The sequence below is a fragment of the Varanus komodoensis genome, unplaced genomic scaffold, assembly GCF_004798865.1.
Source record: "Varanus komodoensis strain SLA01 unplaced genomic scaffold, ASM479886v1 scaffold41, whole genome shotgun sequence".
Taxonomy (NCBI): domain Eukaryota; kingdom Metazoa; phylum Chordata; class Lepidosauria; order Squamata; family Varanidae; genus Varanus; species Varanus komodoensis.
This window is the reverse complement of record NW_025335954.1, coordinates 7464192-7482057: the sequence shown is the minus strand read 5'-3', so window position 1 is coordinate 7482057 and position 17866 is coordinate 7464192. Positions and strand designations below refer to the sequence as shown.

General features: G+C 43.4%; 1 protein-coding gene across 7 annotated transcripts in view; it reads left to right on the top strand.

Annotated features, from left to right (window-relative positions):
* Positions 1–17866, top strand: part of LRP1 (LDL receptor related protein 1) — a 405127-nt gene that overhangs the window by 135222 nt on the left and 252039 nt on the right. For all 7 annotated transcript variants that reach the window (XM_044443327.1, XM_044443325.1, XM_044443324.1 and 4 more), the window contains 3 exons: positions 12184–12303; positions 13288–13416; positions 13993–14256. In XM_044443327.1, coding sequence (XP_044299262.1) covers positions 12184–12303; positions 13288–13416; positions 13993–14256 — 513 coding nt within the window. The remainder of the gene's footprint in view (positions 1–12183; positions 12304–13287; positions 13417–13992; positions 14257–17866) is intronic.

The window sequence follows — 17866 nt, the reverse complement described above, 5'->3', positions numbered from 1 at the left end:
CACCAAATTATTTGGAATGTTGAAACAAAAGGGGATTGCAAGGAGTTCCAAGAAGATCTCTCCAAGGTGGGAGAATGGGCATCAAATAGAAACTGATGGGATCTGAGCTAGCAGTAATTGACCAAGAAGGAAATTTTGAGGCTTTGGTGGACAGGTTGATGAGTGTGAGGTGGCTGTGAGAAAGGCAAATACCAAGTTAGAAAGAAATTGAAAATAAACCTGCTGAGATCATACTCCCTCTTATATAAAACTATGGTTGCAACCACATTTAAAGTTCTGGTTGCCACACATAAAAATGTGTAATGTGTAGAAAAGGGCCGCTAAAGTGATCAAAGGGCAGGAACAACTGTGCTACAAGAGAAGTTTACAACATCCAGGGTTTTTTAGTTTAGATAAAAGGTGATACAGGGAGACATGGTGAGTCTGCAGTATTATGCATGTTGTGGAGAAAGTGGATAGGAAGACGTTTTTCTCCTTCTCCACTATACTAGAACCCAGTGGGGTCATTTCATGAAGCTGATTGGTGAGACATTCCAGACAGATAAAAGACTTCTTCTTCACACAGCACATAATTAAACTGTGAGATTCACTTTCACAAGATGTAATAATGGCTTTCATATTGGCTGCCTTTAAAAGGTGACTTGCCAAATACCTGGAAGAGAAGGCTATAAGTGGTTTCTAGTCCTGATGTTTATATACTACCTCTGGTAACAAGGGCAGTATGGTGGTGTATGCCAGTTGCTGGGGAACCTGGGCAAGAGGGTGCTATTGCATTCAGATCCTGCTTGTGGGTTTTCCATGGGCAGCTATCTGGTCCCTGTGTGAACACAACGCTGAACCCTTTGTATGTTCTTTATGGACTGAGGGAAGGGGGAAGTTATGGGCTGGTGCAAGGATCAGCAACAGGGTATTTAGCAATAGGCTTGAGGAATTCTGGGTCCTAGTTTCTCTGGACTTAGAATCTTAATCAAAAGTGCTTGGTGTATTCCTTGGTGTAGAGAGTTGGAACATTTGTTTTCCTAGACCTTTATTTTCTCAACTCTCATTATTCCCTGCATCTCCCTTCTGGTTTTCCTATTCCAAAAAGGAAAAAAAGGCATACCTCTTTTCAAACTTGCTCATTTGCACAATATAAATCCAAGTTATTTCCAAATTGCTTAGTGTTGAGTTAAGATTGAAGCAAAATATCTCTTTCAAATCAGACTGCTCTTGGTAAACTCCTTTCAACCAGGCAGTTGTAGCTAACAGTGAAGGGCTGCAGCCGCAGGAGAATTGGGCCCTTGGGGTGTTGTATGGCTGTGGGGATATGGAATGGGAGATGTGCCATTGGTTTCCCACCACTATACAGGCATGTACTGCAAAGCATCACATTTCACAGAAGACATTACTTGGAAGCTACTGTTGTTTTCTCAGATGGGTGTGTTTTTAGCACATAGTGCTGTTTGGCTTTATCATACTATTAACAGTTCAAGAAACTAGAACACACTTTAAGTGCTGTTGGCAGCAGGGGCAAGGGGTATAATTTAGAGACAGGCAGATTTACTTTGCACATAAGGAGACACTCCATGGATTGAATTTCCCATGCAGCTGCTGCCATTTGGAATATTTACCCTGTGGTGGGCAGTCACCTGGTGAGGATGGGTTGTTGGGGTAGTTAAACAAGCTACCCATAACCTTAAAATAGCCCATGGCTTCTAGGTGGGTTGTTAACCACTTAAACAATCCACTGTTCCTGGGTTTGCATGTAATGACAAGCATGGGGCTCATGTGCTCAGGATATGGCCTGGGCATTGCAGACTGAAATAAAACAAAACAACACAAAGATGGATGTGTGAAAGAGAGAGCGTTTATGAAGAATATTCCTGTCTCAGAATTTCTGGAAACAGGTTTCTTTACCTCACAGGTGAATATCATCAGTAGACTTGTTACTAGGATTTGGTAGGGTTGCCAGGTCCCAGTTAAAATTGCCTCAGAAGCTAATTGAAAGGATTTCAGAAACTGTCTGTGATGAGCAGGGGCAAAGTTGCTCAAAGGAAAATAAAAACGTTAAAACCACACTGGGCTAGAGGAAGCACCTTTTAACTAGTGTTCTAGAACTTGACTTAAATGCCCACAATATTTAGCAAAGAAAGGGCTGTGAGTTACCGGGTGGACTGTTTCCTCATGCGATGAAAAGCTAACGCCCAAACTGTTGGGATGATACAGACATAAATATTCATAAGGTTATGTGATAATGATGGCATGTGAAATGTACTATTTAAAATGCTTGGAGATTTTCCTCCTCCCACCCCCATTCAGTCATTTATATAGAAAAGCTGAATTTAACTCATAGGCTAGAACTGTGAATTAGTCAGAGTGCTCATGCACACTGCCTAGTTTTCCTCGCTGCAAATGGGTGCATCTAAAGAAACTGCAGACCTGCCATCCATTGTTTATTGTTGCGTATGAAGCAGAAATGCTGGCTTATTTCTCCCCAGTAAATCAGAGTTGTAAATCAAAGATAATCTGTGGTTTACAGCTCTGGCTTCTTCGAGAAGAGACAAACCAGGGTTCGCTAATAAAGCCAGGGATGGAGGTTCTCATATTTGTTTAGCTGTTCCCACTGGCACGAGGAACCACATGGGAGTGTTTGAGCATGATGGCTCACTCAGCACATGCGACAGCTGTTTAGGATTCTGATTTATTGTGACCTTCAAGTGCATCCAGGGTGTTTGATCAGAGGGTCATGAATTCAGCTTTTAAGATACTATAATTGCAGACTTCTGTGTTAAATTTAGAATTCCTTGTGAACTAGATTATAAGAAGACAATGAATGCAATTGTTTTTTCTTTCCTTTTAAAGAAAAGATTCAGTTAAATTTATTTTTTTATTTTTCAATTTATATCCTGCATTTTTCCTACAAAGGGCTCAAGGCAGCTTACATCTCCTCCTCCATCTTATCCCCACAACAACAACCCTGTGAGGTAGGTTGGGCTGAGAGTCTGTGACTGGCCCAAAGTCACTTAGTTGGCTCCATGGCTGAGCGGGGACTAGAACCCAGATCGTCTGAGTCTCAGTTCCATGCTCTTAACCACTACACCACTCTGGCTCAATATGAATATATTTTATTTATGTATTTAAATAGAGTGGGGAAAAGACTTTTTTTATGTTAAAACGTTTGTATTTATCCTTCCTGCTCATCCCTATAGTTTTTTGTAAGAACCTTCTGTCCTTATTACTTAACCCAGGGGTCCTCAAACTTTTCCACCAGGGGGATCAGTTGAAAGGTGCTAGTGCTGGCTGCAGGCCGGAAAGGTGGTGCCCGCAGTGCGTGCGGGCTGGTGAGGGGGTGGGGGCGGTGCGTGCAGGTGCATGCGCTGAGGTGGGGGCGGGGCGCATGGCGAGGCGAGGCGAGGCGCAGCCAGCCGGGCATGGTAAGGGTAGGTGAGGTGCGGGTGGGTGAGACGTGGGCTGACGCACGAGCATGGGGAGGCGAGGCGAGGCAGGGATGGGCACACACTGCAAGGTGGGCACACAAGGCAGCGGCTTGCTCGCTTGGAGATCATTTTCTCCAAGCGAGCAAACCGCTGCCTCCCTGCGTGCGGGGCAAGGGTGTGGGAGTGGGCATGCGCGGGGGATCCAGATGGGCATGGTGGGCCGGATCTGGCCCCTGGGCCATAGTTTGAGGGCCCATGACTTAACTAGTCAATCGTGCTTATTTCTATGGATTTGAAACTGTAGTCACACCACAAAGCATTATGGGATAAGCTGAACCGCTCTTCCCCCCAAATGTCACACTCTTCAGATTGTAATATCATACATACAAATGACTACTTTGAAGCTGGGTTCACACATCATGACAAGCAGTTCAGCATGGTTTCAACAGTGCATAGTTTTTTCCCTGGATGTGTCTGACAGACATTTAAGGGGTTTCTTTGCTAGTGAAAGCTCCTTGCTCTGATTTCCCACTGTTGGCATGTATCCCCTCAGCCATCACACTTGAAATTCAATCCCAGCTGCTTTTTCTAGGAGACTTGGTGGTAGGACCCATGATGACCATTTTGAGCAGTCAGAAGAACCATGGTGAAGCATGGAAACCATAGAACAAACTGTTGTTTGTTAACATGGTTGCTAAAATCCAAATGTAGCATGCCGAAATACCATGACAGGGTTGGGACAACATGACACACCATCCTGCTGAGAAAGCACTGTGACATGCAAGCAGAGCTCAGGTTTATGGAATCTACTTTGTGTTTCATTAGAAGATGGGGATCTGCCAACCAGAGGCTGTGCCATATAGTGGCTCCATGGCAGACCTATACTAAGAATTAATAAGTAGCGCACCTGAGTGCTTAGGCTGGGAATGTGTAACACTGGTCTACAAGGAGAAAGCCTTGGAAATGAAAGCAGCTAAATTTTACCAAAATTGGGTCACTAATAAAAGAAAATTCAGTCCTGAGTATTTCTTGGCTTCAGGTTCCAAGATACAGCTTCAGGTCAAAATTGCATCAAAATAATTCAAAATTATGAGGGGGATGTGCGATTATGCTGCATAACTTTTCTGCAGAATGTGATATAGCAATGAGAATGGTGCCACGCCAATCATTTTAAATGTATCTTTTTATTGATGCCAGTAGCATAACTTTCCATTCATTTACTGGTTTTTAACTGGGGGAACCATGCAAAAATAGCAGTCACTACTATGATTGGTGGGTTCCCTCCACACCATTGGGACTGTGAAAGGCATGGACTTTTCTTCTTGTTTAGCTGATGATGCAGATAAGTGGCACGTGTAATGCAACAATAATGAGGGGCCCAACTCTTGTCCTTATCCCCTATTTTGCATCCAAAATATAGGTGGTATGCCTTTTTTACCACTGCTGTCATACTGCACTTTTGAGATGCAAATGTAACCTCGCCACAAGTGTAGCAGAAGTTATCTGAGTTGTTTACACAGTTTGGAGGCAACTTGGCTTCTGAGGGAAAATAATCATGCAACTGTTCCTTGGAAACGTTAGGCAATGACACTTTAACAAGCCACCAGATGTAACTGTATGATGCGTAGATCTGACCAAGATGAATGTACCTTGCAATAAAAGAACAATAAATTACAGTTAGGTAATAATCTTTAGTCTCAAAGTGAATATAAATTTATGCACTTCCATGTGGTACCATTTTCATTGTTCTACCATACTTTGTTGAGAAGTTACGAGGCATCAGACACCTCCCTCCCTTGTAGGCAAATATACTCACCTGTGTATAAATCTTTATTGTGAAATATCTTGAAAACTTTAGCCAACCAGCACCTTTATCACCTGTTTACTAATTCATCTAATCAAAATATGTAAGAATTAGCACATTTTATCTTGGAGGTCGATAATTTCCCAAAATTTGTAGACCAGTGTAATCAGAACCAAACCTGCACATTCTTTCCTGCTCAGTCTCCCCCTGGTTCTTCCCTTCTACTGAATGTTCTTTTTCAGCAGCCTAATTTGGGCATGGGAAAGCTTTTTAACTTTGGTTATTGTTAAACATTTCTGAGTAAGAAGCCCTTGCTGGTCTACTGCAAATCCCCTACAGGCCTTTCAGTAGTTTTTGATCTTCCTTTTGTCCACTGCTACCTTAAAAGACCAAAGATCAAAGCCAACCATAAGCCAGCATGTTGCAGATCCCTTGCAGAAGGGATCATCTCTGTTAGTACATGCCAACATACAGTAGGGTTTTCTGGAATATACATTGCCTGGGCTCATATAGTCAAAATAGGACATGCTATGGCCTGTTGCTGGGTGTGTGCAGGACGTGATTTCCATAATTGCTGCCTAGGCACAGCTTGTCTTGTTATCTGAATCTGGGAGGTATGGCTTTTTTAAAGGGGAAACAACCATCCTGTAATGCTCTTGTAGAGCTTCAGCCCTCCCCTACAAGTAGCATAATTAGCCATGGTGTCTACATAGTGGCTGAAAGCACCTGAGTAACACAGTTCAGTGCTGGAGTGTCCCATCCTCTCCATCCCGAGTCGCATAAAGCCATTGACAGGATTGTACATCAGGCTGCAGTTTGGGATCCTCCTTTTGAAGGCACAACATGGCATGGCAGATCCCACAGGGCAGTTACTTGTTACTTCAGAAGAAAACCACAAGTATTCCATGCAAAGGGCAGCAGCAGAGACATGTCCTGACAAGAGCCTTGTTGGTGCTTGATGTCTGTAGGCAGTCTGCAAATAGTTGTCTCCCATTCCCGTTGGACTGTGTATGCTCAGCAAACAAAACTTTTCCAAAGGTTGTTTGCTCAGAGCTTATAAAAACCCCTGCCATTGTCAGTGAGGATAAGATGAAGTAACTCTTCTCCAAATAGCTGTGGTGATGGCCTGGGTTTAATACATGTTATTCATTATGTGTAATTATATTAGTGTCAAGTGAACAGTGGGCAGGCCCTCGGTTCCATTGGCTGCTGCCAACATATTGGGAACAGGCACAGTTCAACATGTATGAGCCAAAGTGATTTGCTGCTCTTTCTTCTTTTGTTTACTTGCTCATTCAAGATCTAGATTTTCATGACCCAGCATTAAGACTGAGTCTTCTGTGTATGTTGTTATTAACCCCCTTGCTATTCTTCCAGTAGAGTCCATCCAGTACAATGTATATATGTTTATATTCTTGTTTTATCCTACCTTTCCTCCATAGTAGCTCACAATGGCTTATATGGTTCCCCCTTCCTCGCCCCTTTTTTATCCTCTCAACAGCCTTGGAAGATAGATTAAGAGAAAAAAGAGAAAAAGCTTGACTGGCCCAAGGTTACCCAACAAGCTTCATGGCCATGTGGAGAACTGAACTTGGGTGTTTCTAATCATAGTCTGCCAGTCTGGAGTTTGGTTTCCCTCTTCTCAATTTTCAGAATAACAGACCGTTCTTTGGCAAAAGCTCTTTATTCTCCACTGTACATCCAGCAAACCACAATCGGCAAAGAAAGAGTCCTTGAGTATACACAGAGTGGTTCATTAAATCCAGTCTAGAAGCTGCTTCTGAGAACTCTCCTTTTGAGTTAACTGTGGATCTCATCCCTATGGGAGTGCCCTTCTGGAACTGGGCAAGCCTCCTAGCTACACGCAGCCCCTCTAGTTGGCTAGTCCTTCTCTCCCGATGGGGCCAAGGTTTGTACCAGGCCCTCTTCTGGTGGTTGCAGACTCTGGCTATTCTCAGGGTCTGCCTGAACACCAGGAGATGGTGGCTTTGAGATAAGCTCTTCTGCCTCTTCCATCTCTATTTTTTTATATTTTTTTTAAAAATAGTGAGGAACCTATGTAGTGGGTCTTTTTTTTTTTTTTTAAGAGAGAGTCAATTTACCTGAGCCTTGAAGCACAAGGCAAAACAATAAACTAAATCAGTGGTTCATTTGCTGATTGGCTTGTCTGGCATTGGCATTCTGAATGTGGGAGAAAGCTGGGCTCCCTGATAGGTACTTCCAAATCCTGTTTTCTACTTATTTGCACAAGACAGCTTAGAACTCTCATATGTTTACACTTATTATGCTTAACACTTTCAAATTTTCATTGTCATTTGCTCTCAACAACAAACCTATAAGGTTGAGTGTAATTTTCATCATTCTACAGACAGAAAATAGAGGCTGAGAAACCAGGGCTTACTAAAGGTTGCACAAAGGATGCAGGACTAGGTTGTGGGTGAGACTCACAAGGTCCTGAAGCATCTTTAAAAAGGGGCTGGGATGGAATATGGAGTGTAGTCCCAAACAGTGTATTCATATGGGATGTTCATGGAATGGAGGATGATGAAGATAAATACCTCCTTGCATTTGTTGTATGTGAAGAATCAAAATAGTCAGGTCCTGGTCAAAAAGTCTTATAAACATGAAGCAGAAATAAGGGTGAGGAGAAGGGTGAGGAAATTCATCATCCAAAATTAACTGCGGTGAATTTATCGACAATCAAGTGGGATGGCCACTGTCGGAGCCCACTGCAAGGAAAGAGCGCAGCGAGTCCCACCAGGCCAATAGAGAAGAGCTGTTTTAGGCAGCGACACTGGTTAAAAGGGCTGTGGGAAGGCTGTATTCTGGGAAGGAGGAGCCATGGCAACTACGGTGGCTGAGCTGGCAAGGAAGAGCCCCTGTTGGATCTCTGCCCCCTTTAGACAGCAGACAGATGGAAGGGGCACTGTTGAAAACTCTAGCTATGACTGCTTGGTGACCAGAGATGATCTTTCGACTGCTGGAGAATAGAAGAAATTATCGTGTGTAAGCCTGCCCTGAAACACTTAGCACGATGAATTCCAGTTTGAAACAGTTACAAACCAATTTACCAAATGTAAATATGCATGGGGGCTCTCAGTTTACCAGCTTTGAAATGCTGAAGTGGCAGTGGTGGCACTCTGGGTGGAAAGGAGGAATTGAGAGAGGGAGAGGGAGACAAAGAGTCATTTGTGGGCTAAAGTGCACTGTAGCTTCTCACAGTGAGTATCCCTTTTAGCCACAAAAGCTACAGTCCTAGTTTCTTTGTGTATTAATTGGAGCTCCGGAAACATAGAGCATTGCTGCTTTATTTGAGTAACTGCCATTTCCAGCAACTTGGTACATTTCACTTTTCGAGCCTTTGGGATCTAATTGAATCAGTGTGGGTGTGTCTGGAACTGACCTGTCCCAGATAATCAAAAAGATAATTATCTCATATCTAGTCAACTGTAAGATTTTAAAAACAACAACATGATATCCATGAATCGTTTTAGCTTCCAGAGCTTTTCTGCTGATTTAGGTTTCCCCACCTCTTTTTAAATGAAAGTTGAGATCGTAACAATTTTATAGAAGACATTAGGAATTTAGGTTTATGAGATGATCTAAAAGTCCTGCATCTTACTGCTTATATTGGTCTAGCAGTATGTCTTTAATTTGTTCTAACATTACAATTGGATACAGTTTTTTTCTTATGAAATTTGGTTATGTAATGGATTCTGGGAATTTAATATAGAAATCCAAAAAAGGAAAAAAAAATCCTGTAAATTAAGAGCATTTGGTTGGCAGTAGTAAAAACAAGATCTTTTGAAAGGAAATCTGCATTCTTGTTTCCTGGCATTTGCTCAGTGAAGGCCCACATAAATAGGACAGGACTGAGGTGGGCTGATGTGGCAAGAGAGAACTCACCTCTTCTCTAATATGCCTCTTCATTCAGGGTAGTCCAGCACACACAGGCAGAGACTTGACCAAGAAGCACAGGCAGTCGCTCACTTCTTGAATTCAGTTCAGTACTGTAGTTTCTTCTTATTGGCTGCTAGGCATTTAAGCATGTAAAGCTGCCTTAGGGTGAAGATCAGCTGATGTTCTGAAGCACAGTGGAAATAAGATGAACACAGGTTCTGGCAGCTTAGATGCCTTGGAGTATGGCAAATGTTTGTTCATGCTTTCACCATACTGTGAATGTTTCGTCACACCTTTTATTCTATGCTTACATAGGCTAGGGGTGGAGAGATGGTAGATCTCCAAATAGTTTGGACCAACTGCCAACAGACCTGACATTGGCTATCCCCTGACATTGGCTCCTTGGAGTTGAAGGCACATAAGGCATCCACCATACTGAAGCTAAGCAGACCTGGGGCTGGCCTGAGCTTGGAGGGGAGACTAGCTGGGAATCACATGTAGCCACCCTGAGTTCCACAGTGGGAGAAAGGAGGGATATAAAAAAATCTGAAAGATCTCCTTTTGCCCAAACCTGTTCTACCACCTGTTCTGCTCCCATAAATCCTGGGGCCCCATTCCTTTTATCTTGTGAAGTCAAGGATTGAACTTGGCACAGGCAAACTTTTGTTTTCCCACATTAGTGGCATCAAGAATTATATGGCTAGCCTGGGTATGATATTGCATCCTTCCATGACTGTTAGCTACTGGGAGAATGACTAAAACTCATGCTGATTTGTTTATCAAAATGGAGAAACTTTCCCTTCCTTCTCTCTGGTGAAATCTTGGATTGCTTTTGGTTATGTGTGAAATGAACAGAAATCTCTGTTCCAGAGAGTTCATTGCTAGCTCAGTTTATCTCCTCCTTGCTTTGGGAGGAATAGGAGGCAGATGGAAATATTATTAACTGCTATTGCAGCCATCAATGCAACCATGAAGGCCAGACACAATCGGGAAAAGTTGCTAGCAGTGCTATCTGCAGGTGCCCTCTGGCTTCATAACTTTGGTGCTCAGAGATGAATCAGGTTTGGGGTAAGCCAAGAATCCATTTCAGGACTCAGTGGAATGCCATGCTTGAGGGCTTTTCAAAATCTTTGAATCTTCCTTGAGTTTCCTTGGCCCAGCCCCACCCCACCCCCAAGGGTGAAACAATTTTTGTTTGGTGGTATTTGTGAAAGGCCTGAATTATTAAGAAAAATTAATTCCTAAACCTGTTGCAGGTAACTACAGCAGCAGACAGAGGAGCTTCTAATGACATTTTATTCTGTGGTCCCGTGAGGGATGCAGAACTCTAGCCTATGGTGCAGTGCTGAGTAGCAACCACTTAACTGACACAGTCTGGGGGATACTTTCCAAAAACTGAGAAATAAGGGAAAGTGATCAACTGTATTTGGGGAACCAGCAACCTTTCATTAGGGAGAAAGCCTAAGGGTCAGTCTCCAGCATCTACGGCGTGGGCTGGAAAAATTCCTGCCTGAAACTGAGAAGAGCTGTTGCCAGTTCTGGGCAACTGGACTGGACCAGGGGCTGAATCAGCATCAGATGTCTTCCTAGATTCCTTCTTCAATAGAACTGCATAGGTGGATAGTAACTTTTTGGATAGAAGTATCAATTTTGAATGCCCAGCAGTCAACACAGCACTGAGAAAAGGAATGGAATTGCTGTATTTTAACAAATTCAGAATCAAAGGGCAATGAATGAATGAATGTGCATATACAGAAGTGAGCAACAAGTTTCACAGTTATACTCTATCTGGCTATGTTCCCATCCACAGTCCACCCTTTTTTGGCCATTTCTTTAGCCTTAAATATTCCAGTTCCTGCTTTAGATAGATCTGTGATAGCTGCAGTGGCTTTGAGATAGTAGCTGTGAGTTTATCCTTGACCTATCACTATGTATTTGTGTTTGTATTCCTGTTCGCTTTGATGCCCACGAGCAACGCTCTGCCAGGCTGTTACAATGCATCCGGTTATTGCCCTGTTATTGCTACTGGTCCATATTGTCTCCGTGTACCAATGGCCAGCTCAGCTTACAATGCCTGTGTAATGTTTGACATTGCAGCTGTTCAGCATTTGAAGCATATTCGGTCTGTTGGCTTACAGGCTGATCAAGCAAATGAGTTGGAGTTTAACATTGTGAGGGAGAAGACTGGCATTCAGGGAGGGACCATTGCTTAGTGGTGAAGCACATACCTTGCATGCAGAAGTCCCAGGTTCAGTGTTCAATCCCTGGCATCTCTAGTTTAAAAAAGGAAAGGATGAGATGGCAGGGGTTGTGAAAAATCTCTGCATGAGGTGTGAGAGAGTCACTTGCAAAATTGGCAGTGCTGCACTAGTCTGGCCTTGTGTAAGGCAGCTTCTTATGGTATGCAACAGAAGGTTGCTTTTTAGGAAGAATTAATCTGCTCGTTTTTAAAAAAAGCACTTTTCATCAAAGCACTTAGGAGATTAAAAAGAGTAAGCTCCAAATGCACATAGTCTAGCCCCTACCCAAAAGATTTTGGTTGCACAGCTCAGCAATTCCTATTAATTAATTAATTAATTAATTAAAACATTTTTATGTGACGATGTAGCAAGTGTACAACTTTGGTTAAGCACCACCACTGGGAGCAAAGTTTTTAACCCCCCCCCCCCAAAGGATTATTACACATATAATGATGAATGCAGGTTTAAGAGGACTTTTACTTGAGGTATGGTGTGCACAAAGCAGATTTATACACTATGCTCTGACAAAGCATTCAGTCTCAGCCTATCAATCTATCTAGGATAGATGGTAACATTTTTTAGATTGTGCCAAATTTCCCACCAAGGGACTCTTTGCTGCTTGCCTGCCTGATGTATTGGTTCTAATTTGTTGGTTCTAATTTGTGTAGCATAGTGAACTGGTTTGCTTGTGAGGCAGTAAAGTTACCTTGGAACTCCTTGTGCAACTTCCCACACATCTAGGTTTTTATGCTGGCCTGAAATACTCTAACCGGAATCATCCTCACAGTGCCTGACTGATCCCCCTGATCTTTCTTATCTTTAGAGCTACTTGCAAACTGCTCAGCTCTGGGCTGCCAGCATCATTGTGTCCCGACTCTAAATGGTCCAATGTGCTATTGCAACAATTCTTTCCAGCTGGCTGAAGATGGGAAAAGCTGCAAAGGTAAGTAGCAACCATAATGCAGAAGAGAAGATGGGCAGAAGCCAGGCCTTTGACAGCCATCACTGAAAAGAAATGCAGAGGTGTTATATCTATTGGTTTCCTACTGATTTAGCCATTTTGCATATTTTTGAGTGGCTAATGAAAATCAGGCTCTTTCTCTTTTCTTCACCACAATAAAATGATTATCAGAGGAAATTCCTTTCAGATTGATTTGTGTTCTGGCTTTTAAAAAAGATTCAGTCTGGGTGGTTCCATCAAAGAAGAAATTGCAAGCTCAGGAGGTGTCAAGCAGTAAATAGCTAGTGCTGTTCACTCTTAGCCAAGAACTCTGAATTCCAGCTTATCCTTATCAGTTAGACATCCTTCAGTAAACAAGTTCTTAAAGGCTTGTAATAGTGACAGATGCTTTGCATAAGTCAGCTGACTTCTCCTCAGACCACTTTTTTGGCTGATTGAGAAACAGATGTGGAATTGGTGCAGGCATCTAATGATCACAAAATAGCACAGACACAACTCTTCAAAATTCTTCTTAAGACACATACATTTTTGAGGCCTCTCAGCCTGGTGTACAAGCCTCCAGAATCATGCGCTTTCCAAAGGAAATGAATCGATGTCATGCCTGTGCAGCTCCCGTTCATTCTTCCATAGCTTATGCAGGACAATGTTCCAGTGAATTGGAAAGCCTTCCATGACAAATTGAATATGGATTTACTTAATCATTTCCAACCATTTATCTGTAGCTGTGGATACTCTTCTTAAATTGCAGTGTTTCCACCCCATTCACCCAATCTCTCACCTGCATCGTATGAGGAATATTTTATATCTGCTAAAGGGGTATTTGGTTAATTTAATTTGCATCTTTTAGTTTGGGAAAAATTATTTAGCAATCTTAAATACTTCAGAAAAGTTGCTCTAAATTTTTAGAGACTGAATCTGGTCTCCACCCCTTTGAGGATGCTCTAATTTCTCTCTTCTCTCTTCCAGATTTTGATGAATGTACCATTTATGGCACCTGTAGCCAAACCTGCACTAACCATGATGGTTCCTATACATGCAGCTGTGTGGAGGGGTACCTGCTCCAGCCTGATCACAAATCCTGCAAAGCCAAAAATGGTAAAAAATTCTACTGTGTCATGGCTGCCATACTCTGCAAGACACTTCTCACTTCTGTTCTTTTTAATTGGCAGGGCCCAATCTCGTATTAGCTTCAGCTTCTTCTAAATAAACATGGGCTGGCTGCTATATTGTTGGTGCTCATAAAGGGAGCTGCCAGCTCAGCTCATCAGGAATGTCTAGAATGTCATATAGCCTGTAAAGTGCCCTGTCCACACAAACCCTACACATTTCCCCCTTGAATGAAATTCCCTTGCCAGTGGTATATCCCACATTTGCAGTGATTTGGTGTGTGTGTGAATGCTTTTTCATTTGGTGATGGTCAGTAGACCGAAAGCTCCTTGCAGCAGTGCAGGTCTCCTTGCTCCGCTTCCTTAAAAGTTTCCACATAGATTTTGTTTTTTTCTCCTTTTCCAACATTTCAGATAGTGAATTCCCACTTGTTCATACTTCGTTACTCTGAAGATTCCCTTGCAAGTGCATTTGGTAGGGCCCATCTTAAGATGTAGTTCTGTTTTTAAAAAAAATTAAACTTTGGTACCTAAGCCTTGATCTCTGCTTTTCTTTCTCTATCAGAACCAGTAGACCGACCTCCTGTCCTACTGATTGCCAACTCTCAGAACATCATGGCTACTTACCTGAATGGTGGATCTGTTCCTAACATCATTCCCACTAGCACCAAGCAGACCACTGCAATGGACTTCAACTACGTGACGGACACAGTTTGCTGGGTCCATGTTGGTGACAGTTCTTTCCAAACTATCTTGAAATGTGCCAAGATTCCCAACCTGAAGGGCTTTGTGGAGGAACGGACCATCAATATTTCTCTCAGCTTGCATCGTAAGTTATTATTGCTTGTGCTGCTGCTCTGATGAACAGGTTCTTCCCTCATGCACAGACTTCCCTTAGATTAATATGACATTTAACTTGTGGAGATTTAACTTGTAGCTGTTTGCCCCTACTTCTGACATTTTTGCTTGGATATTGAAAAAAATGGAACAAAAAAGCAGAACAATCCTGTGGAGGTTGGGAGAACCTTTGACAGAAGACTGGTTACTTCCTCAGCCTCATTGTGCTTGCCCCACTCAGGAAAAAAGATTTTCCCCTGCTTTTTTCCTTACCTTTCTTTTTTTGTACTTTTTCTTCTCTTTGGTTCTTGATTTCCCCTCCAGTTTGTTATAATAACTTGCCAGCTGCAAGGCTGAGGTGGTTTTGTAGCAAAACAGTTAGAATGTCTTTCATAACTGAACTTGAAATGAACTTGAGTGAAACTAATAAGTGAAAGGGTAAGATGGTAGATTTAATTAAATTATTAATGATGTCATCTCTTCAAGATAAAGCCATTAATCTCCATTGTACGGATTGGAAATCATTGGATGGAGAGACCAAATGGTTCACTTTGTCTCTCAGGGAGACAGTGGCTGAAGGGGAATTTGTCTTTTGAAGCCAAGGCCATCTTGCTTTCTGCTTATGTTTGGTTCATGACTGTTTTCTGTCTCCTTGTTTGTGGTAGATTGTATGGTTCATGTGTGAAGAATTTAAATGCTGCAATATAGAAATGAAATGTCAGAAAACCCATTCAATTTGACATTAATTGCACAATAAACTGGATTTGTGATAAGAGCTAGGTTGACAGTGTTAGTGCTGTTTCCTTTGGTAGACACTGCATGGTTTAGCTGATTTTCTATGTGGACAATCATCTTCTTGTTGAATTAATCCTTCAAAGCACCTGCCATAGGTCTATGCTGATGACCTTCAATTTGTTTTCTGTATTCTGCTGCTTATTTATCTGCTTTGTCAAATATAGCTGCCTATGCATTTTGATACTGCCCAATAGTTCAAATGCTGTGCAGTTCACACCAATTAAAACCATAACAAAACATGATAAAGAATAGTATAAAACTATTCAGTTTACAACCACATTATAAAACCAATGTAAGAAACGGCATTACTGTGAGGATCTTAAAAAACACAAAGTCCAATACTAATTTGCTTAGAGAGAAAAAAGGCCTAAAACTCTCAGCATGCTTCAGCCAGCCCTTTTCTGTCTGAACAGACATAATTGAACCCTAACTGATCTAAACACAGCAGAAACTGGTTTTGGTGGTAAACTGGTAAAGTATACAGGTCAGCAATTGGGGAAAACTGGTGTGTAGCCCATAACTGTCTGACAGGGTGGACCTAAATTTATAGCTGCTACCACCCCTCTGCAAATTAAGTATGTATCATTTAAACCTCCCAGCAATTCTGATCGATCAGGTAGGAGACAGATGCGTGGCCATCCAAGTATGCTGTCAAATCCCAGGTTCCCACTTAGAAGCTTTATTAAGGCAAAGGGGACAATCAGGTTGCACTGCACTGAAAGAAACTGTAAGGGTGCAATCCATAGAAACATAGAAACAGAGCGAGTCAGAAGAGGTCTCCCGGGCCATCTAGTCTGACCTCCAGCACCAGCTGGCTCTGCTCACGACATGCCCACCATGTGGACATCCAGCCTATCCTTGAACACCCGCACCGATGGGGCACTCAACCACCTCCCGTGGAAGCCCATTCCACACCCTTGGGGTCCTGACTGTCAGGAAGTCCTTCCTGGCATGCAAATGGAACCTTGGCTCCCTGAGCTTTGCTCCGTTGGAGCACGTTCTGCCTTCCTCTGCAGGGGAGAACAGGTCTCTACCCATCTCCATGTGACATCCCCTCACATACCTGTATGTCACCAACATGTCCCCTCTGAGTCTCCTCCAGGCGGAAGAGACCCAGTTCCCCCAGTCTCGCCTCATACGGCATCCCCTACAAACCGGCCACCAACCTTGTGGCCCTACGCTGCACTGACTCTGACCTGGCTATATCCTCTCTGTAATGAGGGGCCCAAAACTGAGCACAGTACTCCAGTTGTGGGCGCACCAGAGTCGTGTAGAGTGGCAGTAATACCTCTCTTGATCTAGAAGCCACACTTCTGGCTATGCAACCAAGGGTGGCGTTCGCCCTCTTGACCACCGCATCACACTGCTGACTCATGTTTAGCCTGCAGTCAACCAGCACCCCGAGGTCCCTTTCACAAGTGCTGCTCTCCAGCCACTTGTCCCCTAACCTGTACTTATGACAGCTATTCCTATGCCCCAAGTGCAAGACCTAGCACTTATCCACATTGAACGCCACCTTGTTGTCTCCTGTCCACTTCCATAATCTGTCCAGATCCTTTTGGATCTGGAGTACCTGCTCCTCAGTTGTGGCCACTGCTCCAGTTTTAGTGTCGTCTGTGAATTTGAACAGCAGACTGTTCACCCCTTCTTCGATGTCGTTAAGAAAAAGATTAAACAGGATCAGCTGCAGGACAGAACCCTGGGGGACCCCGCTTGTCACTGGCCGCCATCCTGATGATTCCCCACTAATGGTTATCTTCTGCTTTCGGTCAGTCAACCATGCCCTAATCCACTGGACAGTGCTTTGGTGTATCCCAAATCTCCTCAGTTTCTCCACCAGGATATCATGGGGCACTTTGCAAAGGCCTTGCTGAAATCCAGGTATACCACATCCCCGCCATCTAGCCATCTTGAAACCTTGTCATAGAATTCTACAGGGTTTGTCTGGCAGGACCTATTTTTGCAGAAGCCGTGTTGTGTGGCTGTCAGCCTCCCTTCCCTATCTAGCATCACTAGATCTCTCTCTATTATGAGCCTTTCCATTGTTTTTCCTACAATGGTCGTAAGGCTAACCGGTCTATAATTCCGCATGTCCTTTCTACTACCCTTTTTGAAAATTGGGACCACTGATGCCACCCTCCAGTCGTCTGGAACTTCACCCATTCTCCAGGAGGCCTCAAAAATGGAGGCCAGTGGGCGTGAGAGAACCCCTGCCAACTCTCTAAGTACTCTTGGGTGTAACCCATCAGGGCCAGGCGCCTTTGTAATGTCCAATGCCCTGAGGAGCCCCTCGACTTCAAGGGGGGGTGACTCTAATCTGTGCTTCTAAGTCCCCAGCCTCATCTAATCTCCTATGCGGATATCCCCCGTCCTGCTTTGGGGAGAACACAGAGGCAAAATAGTCATTTAGCATCTGTTCCTGTTCCCTCATATCAGTCCCTGGATCTCCTTCCTCCTTATTTAGTGGTCCCACCACTTGTGTCCCCTTCCTCTTCCTATTTACATGCTGAAAGAAGCCCTTTTTGTTGCTCTTGGTATTCTTGGCAAGTCTCAGCTCCTAAACAGCCTTAGCCTTGCGAAGGATTCCTTGTGCAACGGGCCTCCTCCTCCCAGTATACCCTTTTGTCTATTTGCCCCAGTACCCATTTCCTACGGAGGTTCCTCTTTCATCTAATCCCTTTAACCACCTCCTTTCGCATCCATGGCGGCACTCTCCTCCACCTCCCCACCTTACTGACTAGAGGTATCGTCAAGGCTTGTGCCTCCAAAACCTCCCTTTTGGGTGCTATCCACCCCTCCTCAACTCG